General features: G+C 42.1%; 1 protein-coding gene across 1 annotated transcript in view; it reads left to right on the forward strand.

The window, feature by feature from the left end:
• shisa9b (shisa family member 9b) overlaps nt 1-24,659 on the forward strand; it is a 40,763-nt gene that overhangs the window by 13,300 nt on the left and 2,804 nt on the right. The window contains 1 exon segment of the mRNA XM_056253295.1: nt 22,358-22,510. Coding sequence (XP_056109270.1) covers nt 22,358-22,510 — 153 coding nt within the window.

The following is a 24,659-nucleotide window of genomic DNA, read 5'->3' on the forward strand; positions in this document are numbered from 1 at the left end:
GTGTGGACTTCTCAGATCGCATAGGCTCTAAGTTAACACATTATAATTAGAAAAAAAAACCTGCACACCATCAAAAACAAGCAAAACATATAAATAAACCCCGATTGGAGCTGTGACATGAATCGCGCGTCTGGCTCGTCAGAGGGAGCATGGAGCTCACACTGCTAAAGCAACTGTTGAAAAGATGAGAGCTGAGAAAGGCTGCTTTTTCATCGGGCCCAAATTGGCTCTTTGAGAGCTGTGTCACAATAGGGGGTGGATTGCTTCAGACCTTCATACATCCCACCATCAGTCAAAAACACTCCCACAGCTCGAGCTGAAAACGGCCACAGATGATTGTAGAGGAGCAGTTGCCCACTTCATGTTAAAGAGGTCACGTCACTGGGAATCCAATTTGATCTTTTAAGATCTGTTTGAAACTAAGACGCAAAAATTACACATTCTAAAATCCGTCAGAGTCCCATAAAATTGACATGAGACCACCCACGTTTACACGTCAGCATTGCCTATTCTGTGTTCTGAAACTTGGCTTCTGCATATCCTTCTGACGAAGCCAAAGAGCGGCTGGTCAGAAAAGAGGATCTTTTTGGTTTATTTCGAACAAGATGGTAACCTTGGTCATTTCAGTCTTATACTATCAGTTTGTTTTGGTACGGAGCCTACTCACGACATGCGGAGGAAAATATAGGTATTGTGGCCATGAATTAAGTATTTGTTCCCACGACTTATTTATTGCAGATTATTATACTGTAATATACACCTATATACAGAGCGCTGCACATGGACCAAAAAACAAAAACAAAAAGATTGTTACCATATTTTATTAATTCATTATCTTGTTAAATTTCACGCCGTGTGCATAGTAACATAGTATAATATTATTCATTTCAGTGCAGGTTATTTTGCCATCTTGTTACATATGATGGAGAATTTGTAAAGGGAAAAATTAAGTAAACTAATAGGAACTAATGGAAGACGAAAAGTGGAGTGTGGGGCAGTTGAATCAATAATTCTTAATAATTTCCCATAGCTCAACTAAGACTATACACACACTATTATGTGCCAGTTCAGATTAATTATGTAGGTTTCTTATATTTCTTCTTAAAATGCTTTTTATATTTCATGCGGAACTAAAAAAGAGAATAATCACCCATTGAACAGCCCAGTGCGCTAATTGTAGGCATATGATTTTTGATTTTTGCATTGCTTTCCAAATGTGGATTATTGCTGCGTACATTTTCCAGTATTAGTTCAAATGTATTCTGGAAGAATAATGGCACCCTACAATAGCTGTTATTGTTATGCAAGTGCAGATCCGTCATAAACGGCATGAAAATCATTCTTCACTTTGTGTTTGAAGAACAGCACAGTTATAATGACAGAAGGGCATTCAAAGTCCAAATCAATGCAGACTTTGTCTGTAAACAAGACTGCATCATTAGAAAAAATAGCATCTTGAGAAATGTCATTTCAAAGAATGTAATTTCAAAAAGCCCAATTTCACAACCATTACACTGACTCCAAACAATTAAAGGAGGGTAATGTAAAATAAAGCAAAACAAAACAAGATCTCTTTGTCCGTTACGGTCTGTCCGTGTTTTTATTTAAGCATTTCTGTCACGGTGTCAACATGCCATCCCTCTGCCATACTAGACGACTGACAGGTGTCTGTGTGTTCCTGTTCCTATCATTTGTCCATGGCACAAGCCTCCCTCCGCAACTGGAGCACTTACGGGAGCATGGCCTCTTTTTACCGCAGGTGGTCAAGCAGGGGAGAAGAATTTTCTCTCAACTTAAAAACCATGTCATTGAGTGGATGTCAGACCACTTCCTCTCACTCAAAATGTAAGCCCAGTGGTGATGTACAACTCCTGAAATGGGTCAGTCCAATCTGGATTTTACGGCACCGCTATAAGAAATGGGTCCACTTCACTTTTTTTTTTTATTGGTCTACATTCTTCAGTGGCAGAATTTAGTCCAGAGGGCATTTCATCTCCCAGAGTTTCTGGACTGAGTGTTTGAAGCGTTTACTGAGAGAAAAAAAATAAAAATAATCAGGTTATAATTATGTTAAGCATTTAGAGCGCCTTCAGAACAGACAAACTGAGGAGTTTATTAATGTATGCTGATTTTGAGCTTATTTTCAGTGTGTCGTCTTCGGGTTGCTTGTAGTTAGTGTTTATTTACTGCGTCAATTCATTATAGTGAGTACAAATTTACCCAGTGTGAAAGAAACACAAAAATTACATAGGGAATTCATTAAGAATTGTGTTGATATTGTCATTTAGCTGTCTGCAATGTTTTAGCATTGCTTCACACTTGTCCACACGGACACGGGTATTTTTATAACCAGAGTTTTTCCTACAGCGTTTAAAAAAAAATCCCGTCCACACATGCTCGGTCTCCGTCTACATGAAAACGCAAAAACACGCTATCAAGCGCGATCAAGAGCATGCCACGCCAGCAGGCGGCGATATAAACCTTAACCGTAAAGCCAAGTTGGCCAATCAGAAGCGCAAATCTGACGTCAAACACAGCGGATAACGCGCACACTCTGACGTCGCAAGGCAAAAACCCCGGTTTCACTGTCTACACGACAACACTGTAACCGCCGTTTCTGAAAATCCTCACCCTGGCAGGGGTTTTCAAAAATATTCGGTTTCAGTGCGTTTTCGTGTGGACGAACGGCCGAACCGCGTAAAAAAAGTCACGGTTATAAAAATACCCGTGTCCGTGTGGACAGGGCCTAAATGTTCACTGCGTAAACATGCTTACACTCCTGTAGTCGCCACCGCCACCTAGTGGATTGGCTGTAAACGACGCAGAACTGTGCAGACACACCAACGCAGAACTATAAATGTGAACAGCCGCGATGTGGAGATGGCAATGGTGTAAAGGTGCAGTCACATTGGTGAAATTTTGCAACCAAAATGATCCATTGTCTACTGTAAATAGTGTAGCAATGTATAAAGCTCAGCTCAGACAGAAGTCACCGGTCAACGCAGTGAATCTGTGACCAATTTGAACCCAATCTGCGTGGGGAAATCTTTCGACCTCTCAAAATTCCCCAATCCGTGGACTCCTATGGAAATTACTGGATTTCGTCGGCAAAATTTTAAGTTATAATTAGCGCACAAAAGTGACCTTAAATGGCCTTTTCTCCAAAACAACACTAAATTTACAAATGTGTTATGCATTTTATCGTCATCAATGAAAAAATATGTTCTTGTTAAAGCGTGAGCTCACCATTAAGTGAAACAACGTGTAATGGCATTTCAGTGATGTGAACCCAAAATCATTTGAACACTCAAGCCACACTTGAAAACGCAGTTTGATGCAAAACATATAGCATCTGTCAACAAATAAACTGTAAACTTTTATCTAAATCTACAAGGCAGTTGCTTTTGGCATTTTCAAGGTATTTTGATTGCTCCATTAGTTTTATGTAGCATACTATGTCTCACATTTTGTATTCCCATGTGATGCCCTCTGGTCACTGTGGCGTGGCACATTGAAAATCAAATAACATGCTTCTGCTGTTATCCATTTTTTCCCAATCCCAGTCTGTCTGTCTCTCAAAGCTGCATCGGTACAATGTGAAGCCATTTTCCACAGAGGAGCAAATAGTACTAATAACTTTGGGAATATTTGAAGGTGGGTAATGGGTAATGCGGTGCTGATCTCTGTCCATTAATATTTATTGAATTTGAGGATGTGGGGATATTGAATATTTATGGATAATAACCACATGAGGCAGTACCAAACTAATGATGTGGTATAGGCAGGCATGAATTTTGGAAAATTGCATTTGTTTGCAACATAATTCAAGAAATACTGGTCGTTTTCAATAATTGTAGCCTGAGACTTTAACATTTTGTTGATCAACACAATATCAACCTGTCTTCTAAGCCATGGCAGAAAGTTAAATTAAAAGCTAAGCTAAGAGTTTAAGCTAAGCTAAGCTAAGCTTAAGAGTTTGGAAACACTTTGTTTGATGGTCCTTTTTGTTGACTATAAGTAACTTTGCAACTACATGTCAGCTAACTCTCATCAGAGTATTAGTAGACTGTCTGCTTAATATCTGCTAACTCTTTATTGTGATGGTCCTCCAACAGACATTCTACTGACTATAAATAACTTTGCAACTACGTCAACTTATTCTAAACCTAACCCTACCAGTCTACTAATACTCTACTAACACTCTAATGAGAGTTAGTTGACATGTAGGTGTAACGTTACTTGTAGTCAACTGAATGTGTTAAAGGGGCCATCCAAATAAAGTGAAACCAAGAGTTAAGTTAAGTTAAGTTAAGTTAAGTTAAGTTAAGATAAGTTAAGTTGAAGGAGCTCTCTGCGGTGGACACATTGTTCTGCTGGAATACACCAAGGCAAAAGACAGGCTAAAAGTTCAAGGAGTGCCAGAAAATGAAACATGTATGCCAAGGCCGCCACAAGGCAAGATTACCAAAGAGTTGCAGAAAATATGCTCACAGACTTATTTATATTTACCGAATACTCTATTATTTACCGTGTTTACTGGCATTTCTTGCTCTGACTGAACAGAGCACAGCACTGGCGATGAAAACCAGGGAAATAAAAACAACTTGAGGCTTGTAAGGCTAGAGTTTGAGGTCTCGTCAGCCTGTCAGACCCAAAGCAGGGAACTTTTAAAGCTTTAGGAAATAGTGTCATCTAATGTTTTTCTCAAGTATCTGAAAAACAAAATAAGACATTGGGTCCTTTTTCATTATATCAAATGTCAGATGATGTGGTGGGATGTGTGCAGTCCACATCCATGTTTGAGTCTATGAGGCACATTGGGGTCTGTGTCCATATGTGGCATACTTATCCTAAACCAATGGGCCACTGACAGCACAACATCCAAATTTTCTGGGAAGAGATGAATATGCAGATGTGGGTTTCCAAATTTAAGATGGCTGCCCACGTGTGGAGTTGTGTTGAGTGCGTAATGAGTCATGTAATGGCAGATCAGGAAGAAATCAAAGTCAGAGCTTGTCTTGTTTTCTTCTGGCATTATGCTGTTGAATCACATGATAAGCTTTTAAAAAATACCAAACAAGGAATGGAAAGGGTATTCATGCATGACAGAAATGGCTTCTGGGAATTTAAGAAAGACCTAACAACACAGTGTAGGTGCACAAAGCCTTCATTATGATATAGTGGTGGTGGAGATTGAACCAAATTTCCACTGTTCAGCACCCAGAAAAAGCTTTTACACAGGCTTTTGTGGATATTTTCCAATCATGTTTTTGTCATTTTGAAAGTAAAGACTTGCACACTGCAGAAATCCATTTTCTTAATCAACATTGTTGTCTTGTTTCCCCAGCCTACAGATCCTTAAAACAAGATACATTTTATTGAGATAAAAACTTTATTAGATATTAAAAACTTTTCTTCAAGCTTTTAATGTTGTTTATATCTATGTGGTGTGTTTAATGTGTTTTAAGACAAACCATGTGTAAACTCATAATTCAACACCATTGCTGAGTATTTTCTCCCTAAAAAACGCAGTGAACCAAAGACAGTCTCAAAAGCGCGGTTTGAAATCGCTGGTGTTTCTGACGTCACACACTACCTTGTAACCAATCACGTCAACGAGTGGATCTCTGAGCTGGTGTGAGTGAGTGGAGGCGGGGCTAATTTGCATATTCATAGCACTTTGTATACTAAATGAGGCTAGGGTGTAGAGTTACATTCAAGCTATTTTAAGGCATGAATAATTTTTGTGATCAAAGATGAGTTTAAGGGTTAAATTATTGACTACTGGGTGACTTTAAGAGAGTGTATGTCAGAGAATATAATTGTTAATTGGCAAAAAAATAACAATAATAATTTTGAAACAATCTTTCTATCTTTGTTAGATTTATGCTTAAAGCAAAACAAAAAAGGGATTTTTTTTTCTTTTTTAGCAAACAAAATATGAAGTTGAAGCTGCCAGTAAAATGTTTCTGCTCTAAAACTTGTTACAGGGTTAAGATTTTTTTTTTTTAAATAACTTCAAATTGCTTTGATTGTTTACTTATGTCATTACAAACCTGTATGATTTCTTTCTTCTGTGGAACATGAAATTTTTTATTTTTTGATTTATCCATACAATGGAAGTCAGTAGTTACCAAAAGTGTTTGATTACCAACATTCTTCAAAATATCTTCTTTTGTGTTTCACAGAAGAAAGAAAGCCATTGAAATGTTGAGTTTTGGAATGATATGAGGGTGAGTATATGATGACAGTATTTACATTTTTGGGTGATTTTTAATTTTTTTTGTAGCATTTTTATCTGGTTTTCCAGTAAAAATATCGAAACATGCTTAAGATAAATGTAACAACTGTTGTTTAGGCTAATACGTAAAAAAAAAAAAAAACTCTTACACAGTTGTGCTTAAGTAAAATTATTATTATTTTTAAAGATGTACAGATTTTTACCGAAAAACAAGTAAAAAATACCGCTTAAGCTAATACTGCCAGTAAAAATGTTTCTGCACTGGAAAAAAAACTTGGGTTTATTTTAAGGCAGACATTTGGCCCGCCATCTGTAACAGGAGATGCTGAAGGTCATAACACACCTGAAATTAGAAGAACCACAGACAGACACCAGCCAGCCTTTCAAATGTCCCATACATACACATATCATAGCAAGATATCCACATCCATTCATATGAAAGGCGAATGTAGTGGAAAGATGATAAATCCATTATTTCCGTTCTAGCTTTTAGGTCGGTTCCAAAGTTTTCTTTGTGTGACAATGTCTGTGCCCTTCCCAAGTCACTATTGTGTTTAGATCCCAAAATACTCTATTGCATTTTTAATGAGGCCTTGCAGACTATCTGTGTCTGTTTTTGACTCACTTTGACTCATTTGAGCAGGTCTTTTTGTGTCCTTCTACTTTAAAGGGATAGTTGACTGAAAAATTAAAATTTAGTTATAAATTTACCCTTACAAACCCTATAAAGGATAATTTCCCCTTTTTAATGGCATTGCAATTAATAGGCACTAGAGGTTTCAAAAAGGACATAAAAGCTATTTTTCATTTCACTCGGCCAACCTTATTATTGATGACATTTTGTTGACGTCTCCATTAGAAAGATATGAGCTAAGAATCTCAATTATTGGTGTCTTACAGAAAAAGGAGGATATTTCTGATGTCAAATGTGTCTCTTCATCCGATTTAGTTAAGACTGTTTTTTTATCAGACACAACATGTACTTTCATGCCCCTCTCTAAAGTAATTAGCTTGGCACTGATATCTGTTTTTGATTACCAGTGGGAAATAAGGCTGTAATTAGCCCAATTTCTGTATTCATTATCTCTTTTTATCATTGAGATGCAGCATTAAGTGGGCTCCTTCAAACTAAAACTTGAGTCCACAAATACTGGATTTGGATGGGTCCTTTTGAACTTTAAAAACCCCCTCCTGTTTGTGCTATGTAATGTACTTTAAGTACATCCCAGATGCAAAATTAAAGGAGGAATTAAAATATGCCATAAATTCATAAAGTATGCAGATTATAAACACAAACAAACTCATGTTTTTTTTTATATGAATCTGAATTTGTGTGTGCATTTGCAATGTAGAATAATTTAAGTGCCTATTTATGTCCAAAAACCAGTGATCTAAAGATGTTTTGGATAATATTAGATGTATTATTTATTGGAGAAATGCAGGTATATTGATTATTGTTCTCTTCATGAAAAATTCATCACAGGTCTTACTAACATATATCCTAGGGTCAATGTTTCTCGTATTGCAATATGCACCGAAGCATGTTTTTCCATTACGTATTGACAAAAATGTCACATGCAACCCCTCCCCCCCCCTCCCCCTCCCCAAAAGCTGACCTCGGTCATTTATTAGCGATGTTAGATAAGGCTTCTGAATCTGAAGGGAATAGAACTGTGCGTGTAACATAACTAAAACTGGCATATTCATTAAGTGCTCTCTTCAAAAATGGGCTAAATTCCAATCAGACTTCTTGGCAGAGCGAAACGATGAGAACCCAAAGCTGGGTGACATCTCACGCATAGCTGACATCTCCTCCCAGATAAACGGCCACTCGCTTTCTCTCTCTCCATCTCTCTCTCTCTCTCTCTGAAACGCTCAGTCCAGCATTTATAGTTTTGTCACTTGAAAATCTATTTTTAGCCAAATACAATCAGTTTTGTTTGCTATTTACTGTTGCTCCTGACCAGCCAAGGAGGAGAGAACAATCTGTTAGGATTCCCATTGAACTCCATGGCAATTGATATCTTTGGTCATGGATGCTTCAAAACTTATTTAAACACCTAAGCCATAACAAAACTTACTAACTTTCTTCTGTGTACATACAGTATATATATATATATATATATATAGTTTTGAACACCTGGTTTGTTCTGTACTTGCTCAAAAATTTATTTTGGATAATTTTTAACCCAAAAAAGTTACGGACTGCAGCTTTAAAGGTGCATTGCGCAACTTTTTATGTTAAAAATACCTGTTTTTCTATCCTATACATGCTTAAAGAACTGCCTGATGGGCTGAATGAGCCCTTCTCTGCGCACTGAGATTGCCTCTATAATCCTGTACAGTAAAATATATAAGAGGGATTCGGGCTCGAATTTGAGACTGGGCGTGACGTCATGCGCGTTCACGCTCACCAGGCTATGTCTCGCAGGTTTGTGTATTCGCCGGCGCCGCCATTCTCCGCATCAGCGAAGACAACTCGTGCGTCAAAGGTAGAAGATGGATTCAAAGAGACCGGCTTGTAGTCCATTCCAAACCCCAACGCAAACTCCACGTAAAGTAAAGAAAAGAAAAAATTTGTCTAGTGCCACCAAAAGGTCCAAATTGGAGTCAGACAGGCTTTGGAGTAAGACGAGAGTCACCTCGGGAAGGCATTCAACAAATGGAGAGATCTCCGGTCTGCTCTTGGTCTCAAACGGGATCCTCAGTTGGCTTTTTTCTTGATAAAACGGTAAGATATAGCCCAGTCTCTAATATTTGATACGGCCAATCTATGTATGACAACAAATGACGATGCACAAAATGTGTAATGCTTTAGCGGAAGCTAGATACATGTACAATTAGAATTGGTTGCAGTTTCGCTTGTCGCCAGAGGGGGCGTAGTTCTGCAAAAACTCAGAGACTTGCGTTTTGCACCTTTAAAGTTACTGAATGAAATGTCGACCCAGGATGAGGTGTAGGACTGTGAAGCTTCGGGGGTGCTGATGGACTCGATCTACTCCATCTGTGTTTTGATCATCGTTCTGAATCAGATCTAGACAAAGTCTTTGATAAAAACAAGATTTTTTGTATTTTTTTGTATGAAACTTGCCCACATTCAAGGGTTAATAAAAAGAAAGAATGAAGCTAGAATAAAATTATACAGGCCATGAAAGTTTTGTGAAAATGCTGACTACTTTTCTAAAAAACGCCAGTGGGGAAAGAGTTAAGGATGTTTATATATTTTTTCCCCTTAAAATCACAAGACACAAATCCGGATTAAGATTTTGTGCAGTGTGTGAGTTTTATCATCTTTTTTCATGGAATGATTGTCCTCCACAAAAGATTTACTTTGTACTGTATCCACCCAAATGAGGGACCAGACAATTGTGAAAGATGAACCGCTGTCCTTACTGCATCCTAAATCAAGCCTACTCATTACTGGATTGGAGGTTGCATGGCAACGCTACAAAGAAGGCCAAAGAAATTAAAGCTCTCTACAGATGAGGAATCAGAGGCTAGTTATTCCCATGTCGTTTCTGGTGTGTCCTCATAGGGTGTGATTGTACAGTATAAGCAGTGAGCCAATCCAATTATCTGAAAGATGGGATGGTTTGTGGGCCACAAATAATAGGAATCATCTCCTTTCCACCTTCCGGTGCTTTTTCAAGCTGGTTAAATATTTGATTTAGACACAGGATGGACATATTCATTAGGACATACCACAGTCAATATATGATGTTAGAAACTAGGCTTCTCACATGCTGCATATTGGATAAACACACTGCTAATCAATGCTTGGCAATACTGGAACACCTATGTGAAGAAACACAGACTGTGTGTAAAAGGCATGAGGTCTAATTAGGGCTGGGCGATAAATCAGTATTTATATTTATAGAATAAAATATGATTGGTGTGTTGTGTTGCTAAACAGTCTGCATGTTCAAGTCTATCTATCTATCTATCTATCTATCTATCTATCTATCTATCTATCTATCTATCTATCTATCTATCTATCTATCTATCTATCTATCTATCTATCTATCTATCTATCTATCTATCTATCTATCTATCTATCTATCTATCTATCTATCTAATCAACCAGCTCTATAGGCCAAATATGAAGCGTACACCTCAGGGTTAATGGTAATAATGTGAATCAATTGTAAATCAGCATTGTGTCTTGTATAATGCCACACGTGTCTCTCGGCATCAATACTAATAAGCAGGAGGTAGTATCATGCTCTGTTTGACTAATGACCTTGTCAAAAAGAAAATTCGTCACTGTCAGCAGATATTAAAAACCATTACCTGCCACCATGCCTACAGCTGCTCGGTCAGACCTCGTGGATGCCACAATCGAGTTAGACTGAGTCTGCAGAAACAGCCTTTCAGGAGTTTGGTGTGAAGAAGCAGTTTGCGTTAGGTTAAGCTCAGCGTCTGAAGGATTGATTCTGGAGACACTCAATAATCATTCAGGAACCGCAGGACAGGCATTTCATTTTCTGCGAATGGACCTTTACCCTGTCTTTATTACAGTTCCACTGCATAATGACTTGCTTCCATCCCCTCTTTTGATTATCGAAATGGAATTAATCTTACTGCCTAAGAGATTATGGATCACAGTGTAATTAATTTCCTCACATTTAATGAGATATTCTGCACACCTGGTTTATAAGCATATTACAGTAACTGATGCATTTATGGGAGCTTCATGTTTAGGAGACTGGAGTCTGAACTGTCAAACTGATTCTAATTGTCTGGGATTATTTTCTTTATGGTTACAGTCATTTCCTTTATGAGCTAAACTTCCAAATTATCTAGGCGATTGATTATATGAATCAAAACATGATGTGATTTGCTCAGTTTCTTAATTATTACCACAGAAAATACTCTTCAAAATGAAACTTTTTTTCTAACAGGTTCTTGCACTTTTATCTGACCTTTAATGGAAAAAAAATTGACTTCAACCAATACAAGTCCATCTAGTTTAAGTAGACATCTTAAAAACACACTGGGTGGATTTTAATGAAGACAAAATGCCGTTGTAGTGTCTGAGACATATCTAACTAAGAGACTTAATTAACTGATTTAATATGTATCTGTTTGTAAGAAGTGATAGAAGTATTGTTGAAGTATAATGTTGACCCAGGATGAGGTGTAGGACTGTGAAGCTTTGGAGGTGTTGATGGACCCGATCTACTCCATCTATGTTTTGATCATCGTTCTGAATCCAATCAGGATGTTTTGTGAAATATATATATTTTTTTTAAATGCTGGTGCTAACTGGCAACTTTTAAAAATTAACATGACAGCTTCAAAATTTGCGTTTTCGATATGGGTGTGTGTAATTTACGTTGTAGAGCAAAACTTTCAAGTATCAAGTTATTTTATTTTACTCAAATTGAAAAACCCCATAATAAAACCCTAGGATTCATATGATCAGCAGTGGTATGTAACATCTCACTGTTGCTTGTTGTTCAGCACACAGAAAGATCTTATTTATCAGTGGAAGGTGTATGATCTAGATCCATCTAGACCAGTGTTTCCAACGCTATCTCACGACCAATTCGTACGAGTGATTAAAAGGTGGCTAATTCGTACTAATTCATACGACCTCAGTCTTACGAATTTGTACGATTTGTCTAAACCCACGTGATGGGTAGGTTTAGGGGCGGGGTCAGGGGTAGGTCATTCGTACGAATTCATACGAATTTGGTAACTCGTAAAATATGTACGAATTAGCAAAAATCGTACGAATTTGTACGATTGAGGTCGTATGAATTAGTACGAATTAGCCACCTCGTAAAATTCGTGCGAATTGCCGTGAGATCGGGCTGGTGTTTCCCAATTCTACCACCATACTGCACATTTTGAATGTCTTTCTTATGTAACATAGGTGAATCAACTCATCATTAGTATTGGCTTTATGAACTGAACAGGTAGACATATGTGTTAAATGTTTTATGATTAGGCTGTTCCTGTAGCTCAAACAAAGATCACATATCATCCTTGATTCGCAGGGAATGTATGAAGTGACAAAATGTATAGCTTGAATTCAGTATAAGGGTACGTACACGAAAACTATGTGCTAATATGGAAACGTTTTTCCTTTGTACAGAGGACAACGTTATCAAAACGATCCCGGTTCACATGGAACCTCGAAAACGACTAATAACGCTGTATTATGCATGCCAGACAAGTAGTTGGTGATGCCACTTTATTATGAAAGACGACACGCCTGGGCACACACGTATTCTTTTACCACGGTGCACTCGAGCCGAATGCACATGCCTATAGACACAAATGACATAATCTATCATTTTTTTGTCCGATTTTCACTCTAAGGATGTTAATCTTTATAATACTGTATTATTACTTTGTCTTCTGGGTCAATTTCATCTTCACAAAGCCAGAACCAATTTTAGAATGTTCTCCTCTGATATAAAGTCCCGTTTCACTTCCTTTAAGAAAATGTAAAATCCTTTGAACACAAAGGCTTCAAAAAAATTTATCATCCTTGAGTCTCTTGTGAGGAACCTTACATTTTTCATGATGACAAAATGTTATATTGTGTTGATTTGTGTAATTCTTATAACCACTTGTGGTCATATTTCTTACTGCTACACTACAGTTTACACGGACATGAAAAGGGTGTCGGTTTCACAAACTTGCACTTTGAAACCCATTTTCAAAAGTTTGCATTTTCAGGCCCCGAAAACGTACTCGGTTACTAACGTAACCTCGGTTCTCTCTAGAGAGGGAACGAGTACTGCGTAATAGCTTTACGCTAGGGGAAAAACTCTTTTCCGCGAGATATTGAAGCCAAAAATTATCCTTTAATTTTTTATTAATGCAAAACGCTTTGCAGCAGCAAGCAAACATAGGCGAAACAGCTCGCGCGCCTATTGGTTGCTCTGCAGCAAATGCAGCAGCCTATCGAGAGAGACTCTGCGTGACGTAATGACCAATGGGGGCAATTCGCGCCCATATCGTCACGTCCCGCCAGAAGGGGCGTGGTCTCGCCCTATAAATATGCTCGTTAGGCTGATACAAGCTGGTTTTTATCGCTGAAGCGAACCAGAGCGTATTCCACGCACGGCAAGATACGCAGTACTCGTTCCCTCTCTAGAGAGAACCGAGGTTACGTTAGTAACCGAGTACGTTCTCTTACGAGAGTATCTCTCGTACTGCGTAATAGCTTTACGCTAGGGGAACACAATGCAACACGCCGTGCGTAAAGGGATCCAACACCAAAGTCCCAGGGGCCGAAGCCCAGGGCTCATGTAGTGCATAATCACCATAAACTCACATAGAGTAAAGGAAGAGAGGCTGGAAGTGTCATTCCCTATAAAAAAGCACCCAGCGGGGCTATTATATGACCATCAAACGCGCAGCCAGGGTGAAAGCATTCAGCCTGATCTGGGCGGCCATACGTGAGTCAACACTCATGGGGCTGCAGTAAACTCAGCATCTGGGCCGCAGAGCGGGGCAGATAGCACTGAATTTAGACCGCCAAAAGCTTAGCTTGTAAGGCGGGTACCTCCAGGTTATAGTATTTTATAAATGTAGACGGCGAGGCCCAGCCCGCGGCCGTACAGATATCTTGCAGGGAAACCCCGCTAGACCATGCCCACGAAGAGGCCACGCCTCTCGTGGAATGCGCCCTGACACCCAAGGGGCACTGTAAGCCCTTCGCAGAGTAAGCGAGCGCGATGGCATCCACTATCCATCTGGATAGGCTCTGTTTTGAGGCGGCAAGTCCCTTGGAACGCCCGCCGAACAAAACAAAAAGCTGCTCCGTCTGTCTGAAAACAGACGAGCGTGCCACATAAGCTCTCAATGCCCTGACGGGGCAGAAGAGACTTGCATCCTCCTCCTCACTGAGAACCGGAAGGGCAGACAGGGAAATGACCTGGGCGCTGAACGGCGTGTTGAGGGATTTCGGGACATACCCGTGTTTCGGTTTGAGAATGACCTTTGAGTCATTAGGCCCAAACTCCATACACGACGCGCTTACTGAAAGCGCCTGTAGGTCCCCTATGCGCTTCACTGAAGCGAGAGCCATGAGAAACACTGTCTTGAACGACAGGTGTTTCATGTCCACCAGCTGGATTGGCTCGAACGGGGCGCCTTTCATGGCCTCCAAGACCGTGGAAAGGTCCCACGTCGGGACTGAAGGGGGCCTTGGAGGGTTCAGCCTCCGAGCTCCCCTAAGGAAACGCACGACTAAGTCGTTTTTCCCAAGCGACTGGCCAGACACCGGTTTTGCAAACGTTGCTATGGCCGCCACATATACTTTGAGCGTGGATGGGGTCCTGCCCTTATCCAGTAGCTCTTGAAGGAAGGAAAGCACTTCCGCAACCCCGCACTCCACAGGTGAAAGGCTCTGGGCCTGACACCATGTAGAGAAAACAGACCATTTCGAGGAGTAGAGCCGCCTGGTAGACGGAGCTCTAGCCTGCGCGATCGTGTTTAGCACTCCCTCTGGGAGGCTAGCGGGTACCCGTTGATGGCCCATGCGTGCAGGGACCATAACTCCGGGCGAGGGTGCCAGATCGAGCCCTCCGCCTGAGAGAGGAGGTCTCTCCTCAATGGTACAGGCCATGGGGCAGTGCTGGTCAGCTGCATCAGGGCAGGGAACCACGTCTGGTTCGTCCAGAGCGGGGCTACAAGCAGCACTGGGCATCCGTTTTCCCTGATTCGTTCCAACACCTGAGGCAGGAGCGAGACAGGAGGAAAAGCATACAGGGGTCAGCGGGGCCAAACATGAGCCAGCGCGTCCTTGCTTTTCGAGAAAAACTCCGGGCAATGAGCGTTTTCTTGGGACGCGAATAGGTCCACCTGAGCTCTGCCGAACGTTTTCCACAGCAGCTGGACCGTCTGCGGGTGCAGCGACCATTCCCCTGCTGGAACGTTGTTCCTGGACAGTCTGTCTGGTCCCACGTTCAGGTGACCAGGCACGTGCGCCGCTCTCAGTGAGAGCAGGTTGTGCTGAGCCCAAACCAGGAGGCGTTCCGTCAACCTGTAAAGGTTTCGTGACCTGACGCCGCCCTGGCGATTTATGTATGCCACCACCGACATGTTGTCCGACCGGACCAAGACGTGGTGGCCTGTTATCTGGGGACAAAAACGCCGTAGCGCTTTGTCGACTGCTATCATCTCCAAGCAGTTTATGCGAAGGAGCTTTTCCCGTTCTGACCACAGGCCAGCTAGCGGTCTGCCCTCGAGCAGCGCTCCCCACCCCGAGGTGGAGGCGTCCGTAGACACCACCCTCACGCTCGAAGCGGTCCCCAGACTTACACCTGACTGATACCAGTCGGTTTCTCTCCAAGGTTTCAGAGCTGAAACGCACTGAAGGTCGACCCTGAGGCGAAACAGACCCGCTGTCCATGCCCTGGGTGGAACCCGCGTCTTCAGCCACATCTGCAGTGGGCGCATGCGGAGCAGGCCCAACTGGAGTACAGAGGCTGCTGAGGCCATCAGCCCCAGCATTTTCTGAAACCTTTTGAGCGGGACTATCGCGCCGTGGCGGAAGGATTTCACGCCGCGCTGAATATTTAGCACGCGCTCTGGTGACAGGCGTGCTGTCATGGACAGCGAGTCCAACACGGTTCCCAGAAAGGAAATTTTCTGACTGGGAGACAGTGAGCTCTTCGCCCAATTGACTGTGAGGCCCAGCTTCTCGAGGTGCTCGAGCAATGCGGCCCTGTGTTCTATGAGCTCCGATCGTGATCGAGCTAGAATCAGCCAATCGTCCAAGTAGTTCAGAACTCGCATGCCCTGAAGTCTCAGGGGCGCGAGCGCCGCGTCCATGCACTTCGTAAATGTACGAGGCGCTAGGGACAGGCCGAACGGCAGGACTGTGTATTGATATGCCTGGCCCTCGAAGGCGAATCTCAAAAATCGCCTGTGATGGGACGCTATTTGTATTTGGAAATAGGCGTCTTTCAGATCTATCGACATAAACCAGTCCCCGAAGCGCACCTGCGCGAGGATTTTCCTGGTCGTAAGCATTCTGAACTGGCGCTTCACAAGCACTCTGTTCAGCTGCCGCAGATCTAAAATGGGTCTGAGACCCCCATCCTTTTTCGGTACCAGAAAATATCTGCTGTATAGGCCCCCTTCGCTCTGAGCCTGAGATAAAGGTTCTATAGCCCCTTTGCTCAGTAGTTTCGCTATTTCGGCACGAAGTAGATGAGATACTTCGTTTTTCACCGTAGTTTCGACGCGCGCCGTATAACGGCGCGGGCGTCGAGCGAATTGTAGCGAATAGCCTCTCTTTATAGTGTTCAGCACCCATTCTGAAACCCCGGGAAGCTTTGACCACGCATCTGCGTGAATAGCTAGAGGCAGAATGAAATCCGGGCTCTGGCCGCGACAAAACGGCAGCTCGAGAGCCTGGGCATACTGGGAACACAACACCGTGTTTACAGCGTTCGAGGCGGGGGGCGCGCTGATCACAGCGGGCGACCTGGCCGCGCTCAGCTTTTTTATGGCAGATTGTGCAGAAAAAGCGAGCGGGGGAGATCCCGTGGGAATCGGCGTGTCTGTGAGAAAATGTGGGCGCGGGGCTGCGGGCACATTTAATACACTGAAAACACTGTCGTTCATGGCCGACTGAATGTGTGTTGGTTTCGTTTTTACAGAAACCATGGGACACGCAGCATGTAGTGTGAGCGGGCATGGTGACATGGGCGCGTTCACTACATTGTTTGCACAATCGACCTGAGTCGAGTTTATTTGTGCTAGCCCTGCACCGTGGCGGGCTGTGTCTGGGTGTGGGAATGGGCACTGGGTGGACATTCTTACAACACTCATAACACCATCGGCCGTGGCCGGATTGTTTGTGCGAGCCCTGCATTTTTGCGGGCTGTGTTTGTGTGTAGAAATGAGCCCTGGGTTGTAGGCATTTTCAATACACTCATAACACCATCGGCTGTGGCCGGAATATCAGAAAATACACCATTTATGTGATTTATCTGGGTCGCCGTGGGAACAGCATTAGTGTGCAGGCAAGCGGGCATGGTACTGGCTTGCTTACTGCAAAATACACTGGAACAGTCACATTTTCTGGAACTGAACGAGCGAAAATTTCAGTGGAAGTCTGGCCACGGCGAGACTGAAACACCGTCAATTTCCTAGGAGGCTAGGAAGACTTGTGTTGGTTTCGTTTTACAGAAACCGTGGTAGTGTATGTGGGCACTGGGTTGTGGGCACATTCACTACATTTAATGCACAATTGTGCGAGCCCTGTACCGTGGCGGGCTGTGTTTGTGTGTAGAAATGAACACTGGGCTGTGAGCATTTTATTACACTTATAACACCATCGGCTGTGGCCGGAAAACCAGAAATACAATGATTTTTCTGGGTCGCCATGGAAACGGCCTTTATGTGCAGGCAAGCGGGCCGTGGTACCAGCTTGTTTACTGCAAAATACACTGGAACAGTCGCATTATCTGGAACTGAACGAGCGAAAAGTTTCGGTGGAAGTCTGGCCACGGCGAGACTAAATTTTTTTTTTTTTTTTTTTATCTGCTGCGAGAGCCGGGATCGAACACGGGTCTCCCGCGTGAAAGCTTCAGGTTCCGCCACTGGGCCACAGGGAGAACTACACTAGCGCAAGCAGATAAGAGACCGTCATCACAGTTTTGTGTGTGTCGGCGTTTGTATGCAGGTGTGCGTGTTATACAACAGGCTCATTGCTGCAATAATGACATTTTCAGCCGCTCAAACTAGGAGCTGAGAAATGTTTGAGAAATGGAGATTAATCCGGCCTCGGCGGGGACTAAAACACACTCTTTTCTCATTTGCCGGTGACGCACGCCCATGGGGGGCGGGGTAGAATGCTGGCCCGTTTCCTTGACGACTCGCGGACAGAAGGCTGAGGTCCACAGAGCTCGCCTGTTGCGCGGCGGTTGCGCGGGCGCCTCCCAATCGAGGCCGATGCTTTCAACGGCCTGAGAGAGCAGACGCATCAGCTCAGTCTCAATGCCGGCTCTCTTACCAGTGGTCTGGCGGGAAACGCTAGCGGAGGGGAGATCCACAGAGCTCGCCCAATCCTCACTATCGGACGCCAGAAGAGAACACGCCTCGGAGGGTTCGTCAGGCTCGTGGATGGACGCGGCGGCAGGCGGCGGCCGTTGTCCGTCAGTGAGCGACTCGAGCGAAGCCGGCGAAGCAGGCGGGCGAACCGGCGAGCTTTGGCGGGCTGGAGATAGCTCGGGAGCGCGCTGGGCGCGGCGCTTTTTACGGCGCGGCGTCACGGCGGGCTGTGGTGAAGGCTCGGAGAATGATGCCAGGCGCGTCCTCAGAGTCACCATGGGCAAAAGCTCGCAATGAGGGCATCCGCCGTCAGCGAGCGCGATAGCCGCGTGATCCTCACCCAGACAGGAAACACAGATGACGTGTCGATCTCCATCGCTGAGCGGGGCGCGGCACGAGCCACAGGAAGGCATCTTTAAAAAGACGCTGCTCTTTTTGTGAGAGAAGTGTAAGTCGCGTCAAGTAAGCGAACAAACACTTCTCAACAGAGAAATACACACAGAGTATTTGAAAGGATATATAACGCCGGAAAGCGCAGCAGGTACGGCAGTTGAAGGCGGCGAGGCCAGCGACTCCAGAGCTCGTCCCGCTGAAAGGCTTGCTTCGACGGCGCGGCTTCTCACTCCGGATCCAGCGATGCGTGTGCTTCGCTGAAGAGGTAAAAATCAGCTTGTATCAGCCTAGACTTGTAGTCGAGACCGCCTAAACCGAGACCAAGACACTACCAAGACCAGATGGTATCGAGACCAAGACAAGACCAAGACCAAGACCAAGACAGACCAAGTCGAGACCAAGACCAAGTCGAGACTAAGACCGAGACCAAGTCGAGACCGGAGGGGAAAAAAAACATTAGTGTTGAAGCTAAGCAATAACTTGTCAAATGTTGTTTTGCATTTGCCTGCCTATCTCTGCGGATTTCGAAGTCTCCAAATGAATCCATTCTGCAACTTTTAAATACATAATTATATTTTTAAAAACGAAATTATAGGCTTAAGTGCAGGATCCGAAAGTTGGTCGTTTTTGTCGCTATGGTTACACACACACACACACACACACACACCGTTGGCGGTGCGCTCAAAGTCATCTGTCAGTTGTGCAGTTACCCAAAATCTCCTGAATGAAGGTAAAACCCATCATGTCACTGATATGTCTTTTACTAAATATTAATATATCAAAAACTGTACATGATAAGCTATTAGAGTAAAACATATTGCGTTAGGCTACTTCATGAGTTAATAAGAAAAAAGATTTTACAATTCCTGCAAATGCAGTGATGAAGTTCATGATTTATTTTTATGAATAAAACTTTTTCAAAACATCCCCCCCTCTGTTTTTTTCACAAATCGCACCCTGATGATATGTGTTTTTTTAAATCAAGTGATCAAAGTGCTCGTTGCCGCTGCGATCAGTGGCGCGGATACAGTGTTTTCTCGCGTGGCTCGCGCGCACCGCACTGTCTTCACTCGGACGCGCGCTTCAATCCGTTGTGGATATCGTCGTGGATATTGTAGTATTGTATTGCTCAATCCCCTGACCACTATGTCAGTCTGAGACAGCGACACCTAGACAAGACCGAGAGGTCCGAGACCAAGACAAGACCGAGACCAAATACCGTCAAGGCCGTGACAAGACCGAGACCACGTAAAAGTGGTCTCGAGACCGGTCTCGAGACCAAGACCGGTCTCGAGACATACATCACTATATCAGCCTAACGAGCATATTTATAGGGCGAGACCACGCCCCTTCTGGCGGGACGTGACGATATGGGCGCGAATTGCCCCCATTGGTCATTACGTCACGCAGAGTCTCTCTCGATAGGCTGCTGCATTTGCTGCAGAGCAACCAATAGGCGCGCGAGCTGTTTCGCCTATGTTTGCTTGCTGCTGCAAAGCGTTTTGCATTAATAAAAAATTAAAGGATAATTTTTGGCTTCAATATCTCGCGGAAAAGAGTTTTTCCCCTAGCGTAAAGCTATTACGCAGTACGAGAGATACTCTCGTAAGAGAACGGCGTCGTGTGAACCAGTCTACCTAAAAGTGTAAATGTAATAAAAAACTGTATAAATGATTTTTTTTGTTGAATCCTATATTTAATTTCATGTATATTACTAAAACCAGATGATTGTCAGAAGTGTCTGAAATGAGAAATAGTAGTGTCGTTATCAACACAAACATGCTCTTCATTTCCGCTTCGTTTTACTGTTGCTTTCCTGGCAGCTCAAACAGTGGAGCATGTTAGCAATGCCAAGGTCATCAACTAATAAAACGTATATCTTGAATGCTGTGTGAGTTGCTTTGGATGAAAGTCTCTGCCAAATACACTACCGTTCAAAAGCTCAGTAGGATTAAGATTTAATAAAGATTAACGATAAAGATTTATTCCTCAAAAACACATTAAATTGATCAAAAGATTTCAATTTCTGCACTTTCTTTTCCTCAAGCAATGCTGATATATTTTGTTTGTACAAAAATATAAGGCAGCACTGTTTTCAACATTGATATTTGATATATTGATATTTGGCTTTAGTGCCTGAAGTGTGTGCTAAGGGAAGAGCCCTACGGTAAGTCCTGTGATACAGATGGTACAATCTTGTAGCGAACAGCCATCCAGCTAGAAGAAATAGACTTAAAAGAGGTTTCCAAGACAACAACAGATTAAGGAGAGTTCAACAACTAAAACGCATCTGAAGAACGGGAAAAGATCAGGCAGCAGTTACCATCACGGACACAAACAGACTCATTCACAATGAAAGAAGTGGACGGATGGTGCCCGTTACAGCTAGTATACAGTATTTTTTCCTAATTCCTTTCCAACATTTGGCTGTACTTTCTCTGTCTCATTCGACTCATCAGAGTGGTTAGAGATAATACCCACAACATCTGGTTGGCCCCTCATGCCAGCCGGCAAAGGGCCAGTCAATTTGCCATGCTCCTGCGCCCCCATTCAGCTGGCCAGATGTCTACTAATGCAATCTCCAGAAAAGCGTTTATGATTTACACCATCTGCGACCCTCAATAGGAAAGTCTTTGCTGTAATCAAGTGTGAAAACTTGTGAAACAAACAATTAATTTTCCATTGTGACCATCGCTTGCCAGTGCTTTTGGCATTAACATGTTTTGACATTAGCAGTTCAAACGGATTCGATTAGTAGCCCAGGAGAGCCTGGCTGGAGCTCCAGAAATCCATGACTAATGATCTGCTTCCTGGGGGTATAGAGTGAATCACCAAAGAGAAAACTCACAAGTTGTGTTGATGGGTCGATGCAACAGGCCTCAAGCAGCTTAAGATATTGTTAAATGTTAATTTAGCGGTCTCTGATGGGAGGTATCCCAACTGCTATGAGCTTAAACAAAAGAAAAGGCACTGAGAAAGACTTCTGAGGGTGATAATGTGTAGATGAACAACAGATTCTCATACAGCATTTAGCCTTCCCGAATAATGTGTGTAATGCTCTCACACAAACAATAAGTAATGCTTAAAGAGTCATAGTCATTCAGATGCTTGTGCCCCCTCAAGTGGATTTTTAATGCTACTTCTAAAAAAAATGGCTTTAAGCTGTATGGTTATTGTTGGTAACTGAAAAGAAATCACCCACTCACATTGTTGGTCTAAATTGGTCAGTGTGTCATTAAAGTGTGTGTATACATACAGTATATGCATAAGCTACATTTTAAATACATATAGTACATGCATACATACATTATTTAAATGTATTATAAGTAAGCCAAAAACTTCCAACAGTCTACTATTACTGATAACAGAGTGTGATTTACCACTCATATCTTTTATTCGTTTCTATTTCTGTCACTGAACTAACAATTCCTGCTCTAATATGAAAAACTACAAAGATATGAATTTTTTTTTAGTCCTGTCTGTCTTCATGTTTTATGTCAGTAAGAGCACCAGATGAGCCAGGACTGACACTGATTCACCTTCAAAAAATAAATAAATAAATAAATACAATTAAATAGATGGATAGATGCATGACACCACTTGAGGTATCGCTTTTATTTTAGAAAGAAAACACTCATGGAAAAATTATTTACCTTTCATATCGGTTATTCGTCTCTATTTTGTGTCTCTTTGCTTTAGAGTGTGCCCAAATGAACAGTGTGGGGTCTGGTTCATCTCTGATGCAAGCCATGACACAATACCCTTCGCTTGGACAGGTACCTGTAGCCCACCCCTATGAGCCATCTCAACCTGGAAAGGAGCTCAACAAGTATGCTTCGCTCAAGGCTGTGGGTAAGCGGGCATTCTTAAACCTGCCTGTATATGGGTTTGATCAAAGCCTGTTCTCCTCTGAAAAACAAACAAACTCTAAGTTTCTTAAATGTTATATCTCATTTTTAAAAATGATGTAATTTTATCTATATGAGATCTGGCTTCCATAAATTTACCATTGTCAGGAATTACAAATGTAAATCCCAGCAAGTCATCAAGTATTTAACATGGCATTCTTTTCTTGTTGTGCATTACTCTAAAATACAAGAACTAATGTTTGAAAGTCTTCCGAATGGCCACCTTTAGTCAGAGTTCTTGATCATGTGGTCTTGGTCTGAGATCTGGTTGTTGGACTGGCATGCTGGATGTTAGGTGGTCTAGATCTGGATCGTAGGGGTCTTGTCTTGACATAATGTCTGTCCTATATGTCAATATTTAGGGTCACTTACTTAGTGCACTGTTACAGTATTGTTCTCCCAATGCATGGTCATGGTACTTCATTTTTTTTAGCAAACCCTGACAAGCTCAAATGGCTTTAATACCGGGAATGTTTATATGAGTTTGAATATATTTGCTGTTATTAATTGTCCAACCCAAAAGAACCAGCTCAATTGTTAATTTTGAAACATGTCCTGGCAGTTTAAGGCCTGGTTTCACAAACAGGGCTTAGATAAGACCTTAGTTCAATTAGGATATTTAAGTATCTTTTATAAACATGCCTTAGAGACAAAACAATGGCACTGGCATATTTTAAGATATGCCAGTGCAAGTTGCTTTCTGTTAAAACAGCTCAAACATGCATTTTAGTTCTGGACTAGGCTTAAGTCTTGTCTCTGAAACCGGGGGTCAGCGTTTTTATTTATTTATTTTAGAAATTCTGTATTCAGATTTTGATGTCAGGAGAGATGAAAACTCTCATTACTCTTTCCCAGTCACTTAAGTACAGTGGTGTGAATAAGTTATTACCCCCATGCTAAAGTTGCCTAAAAAGAGGAATAAAAAATCATCTTTTGGAAATTGATCTTAATGCCTTAATTAGAAAAATGAGGAAAAATCCAACCTTTAAGGACACCAATTTTCTTTGTGTATGAATAATGTATCATAAATAAATAAATGTTCTTCCTTAAAATACAGGGTGCATAAGTCAGGCCCCCCCTATGTTAAATTCCCATAGAGTCAGGCAGATTTTTATTTTTAAAGGCCAGTTATTTCATGGATCCAGGATAATATGCATCCTGATAAAGTTCCCTTGGCCTTTGGAATTAAAATATCCCACATCATCACATTCCCTTCACCATACCTAGAGATTGGCATGGTGTTATTTCAGTTAGCCTAATAGCTGGTTTGATTTGCATTGAAAGATGATCTTATGGAAAGTACCCCATGCGAATCTCTAGGTATGGTGAAGGGAATGTGATGATGTGGGTCTATTTTAATTCCAAAGGCCAAGGGAACTTTATCAGGATGCATATTATCCTGGATCCATGAAATAACTGGCCTTTAAAAATAAAAATCTGCCTGACTCTATGGGAATTTAACATAGGGGGGGGGGGGGGGGGCCTGACTTATGCACCCTTTATTTTAAGGAAGAACATTTATTTATTTATGATACATTATTCATACACAAAGAAAATTGGTGTCCTTAAAGGTTGGATTTTTCCTCATTTTTCTAATTAAGGCATTAAGATCAATTTCCAAAAGAAGATTTTTTATTACTCTTTTTAGGCAACTTTAGCATGGGGGTAATAACTTATTCACACCACTGTATCAGAAGTACTTCAGAAATGACTAACTGCACCAGTGACATTGTTAACTTGTTCCTAAAAGCAGAAACCAGAAGGTTCTAGAAGCTTCTCAAACGGTTTGTGATCATTTTAATTCATTCATTTATCATTTAATTAATTATTTAAGTTGTGTTTTACAGTGGTAGTGACATTGGGGTTGTAATATAGTCACTTTTTACTTTTCACATCAGTTAGTCTGGCATCAAAGTAAAGCCTATGAAAGACGTCAGTGAGATGACAGCTAGCAAACAGTAGACAAACAACCAGCAGAAGTAGCGACGTGTGATGAATCGGCCACAGATGAAACTGCTCAGTTGCTAATCCACTGAAGTACAGTCTGTGCAGACCGATCCCTGGGAAAACAAAAAAAAGGACAGTTTATAATG

The sequence above is a fragment of the Rhinichthys klamathensis genome, unplaced genomic scaffold (assembly GCF_029890125.1).
Source record: "Rhinichthys klamathensis goyatoka isolate OS25496 unplaced genomic scaffold, OSU_Roscu_1.1 h1tg000004l_1, whole genome shotgun sequence".
NCBI classification, from domain to species: Eukaryota; Metazoa; Chordata; class Actinopteri; order Cypriniformes; family Leuciscidae; genus Rhinichthys; species Rhinichthys klamathensis.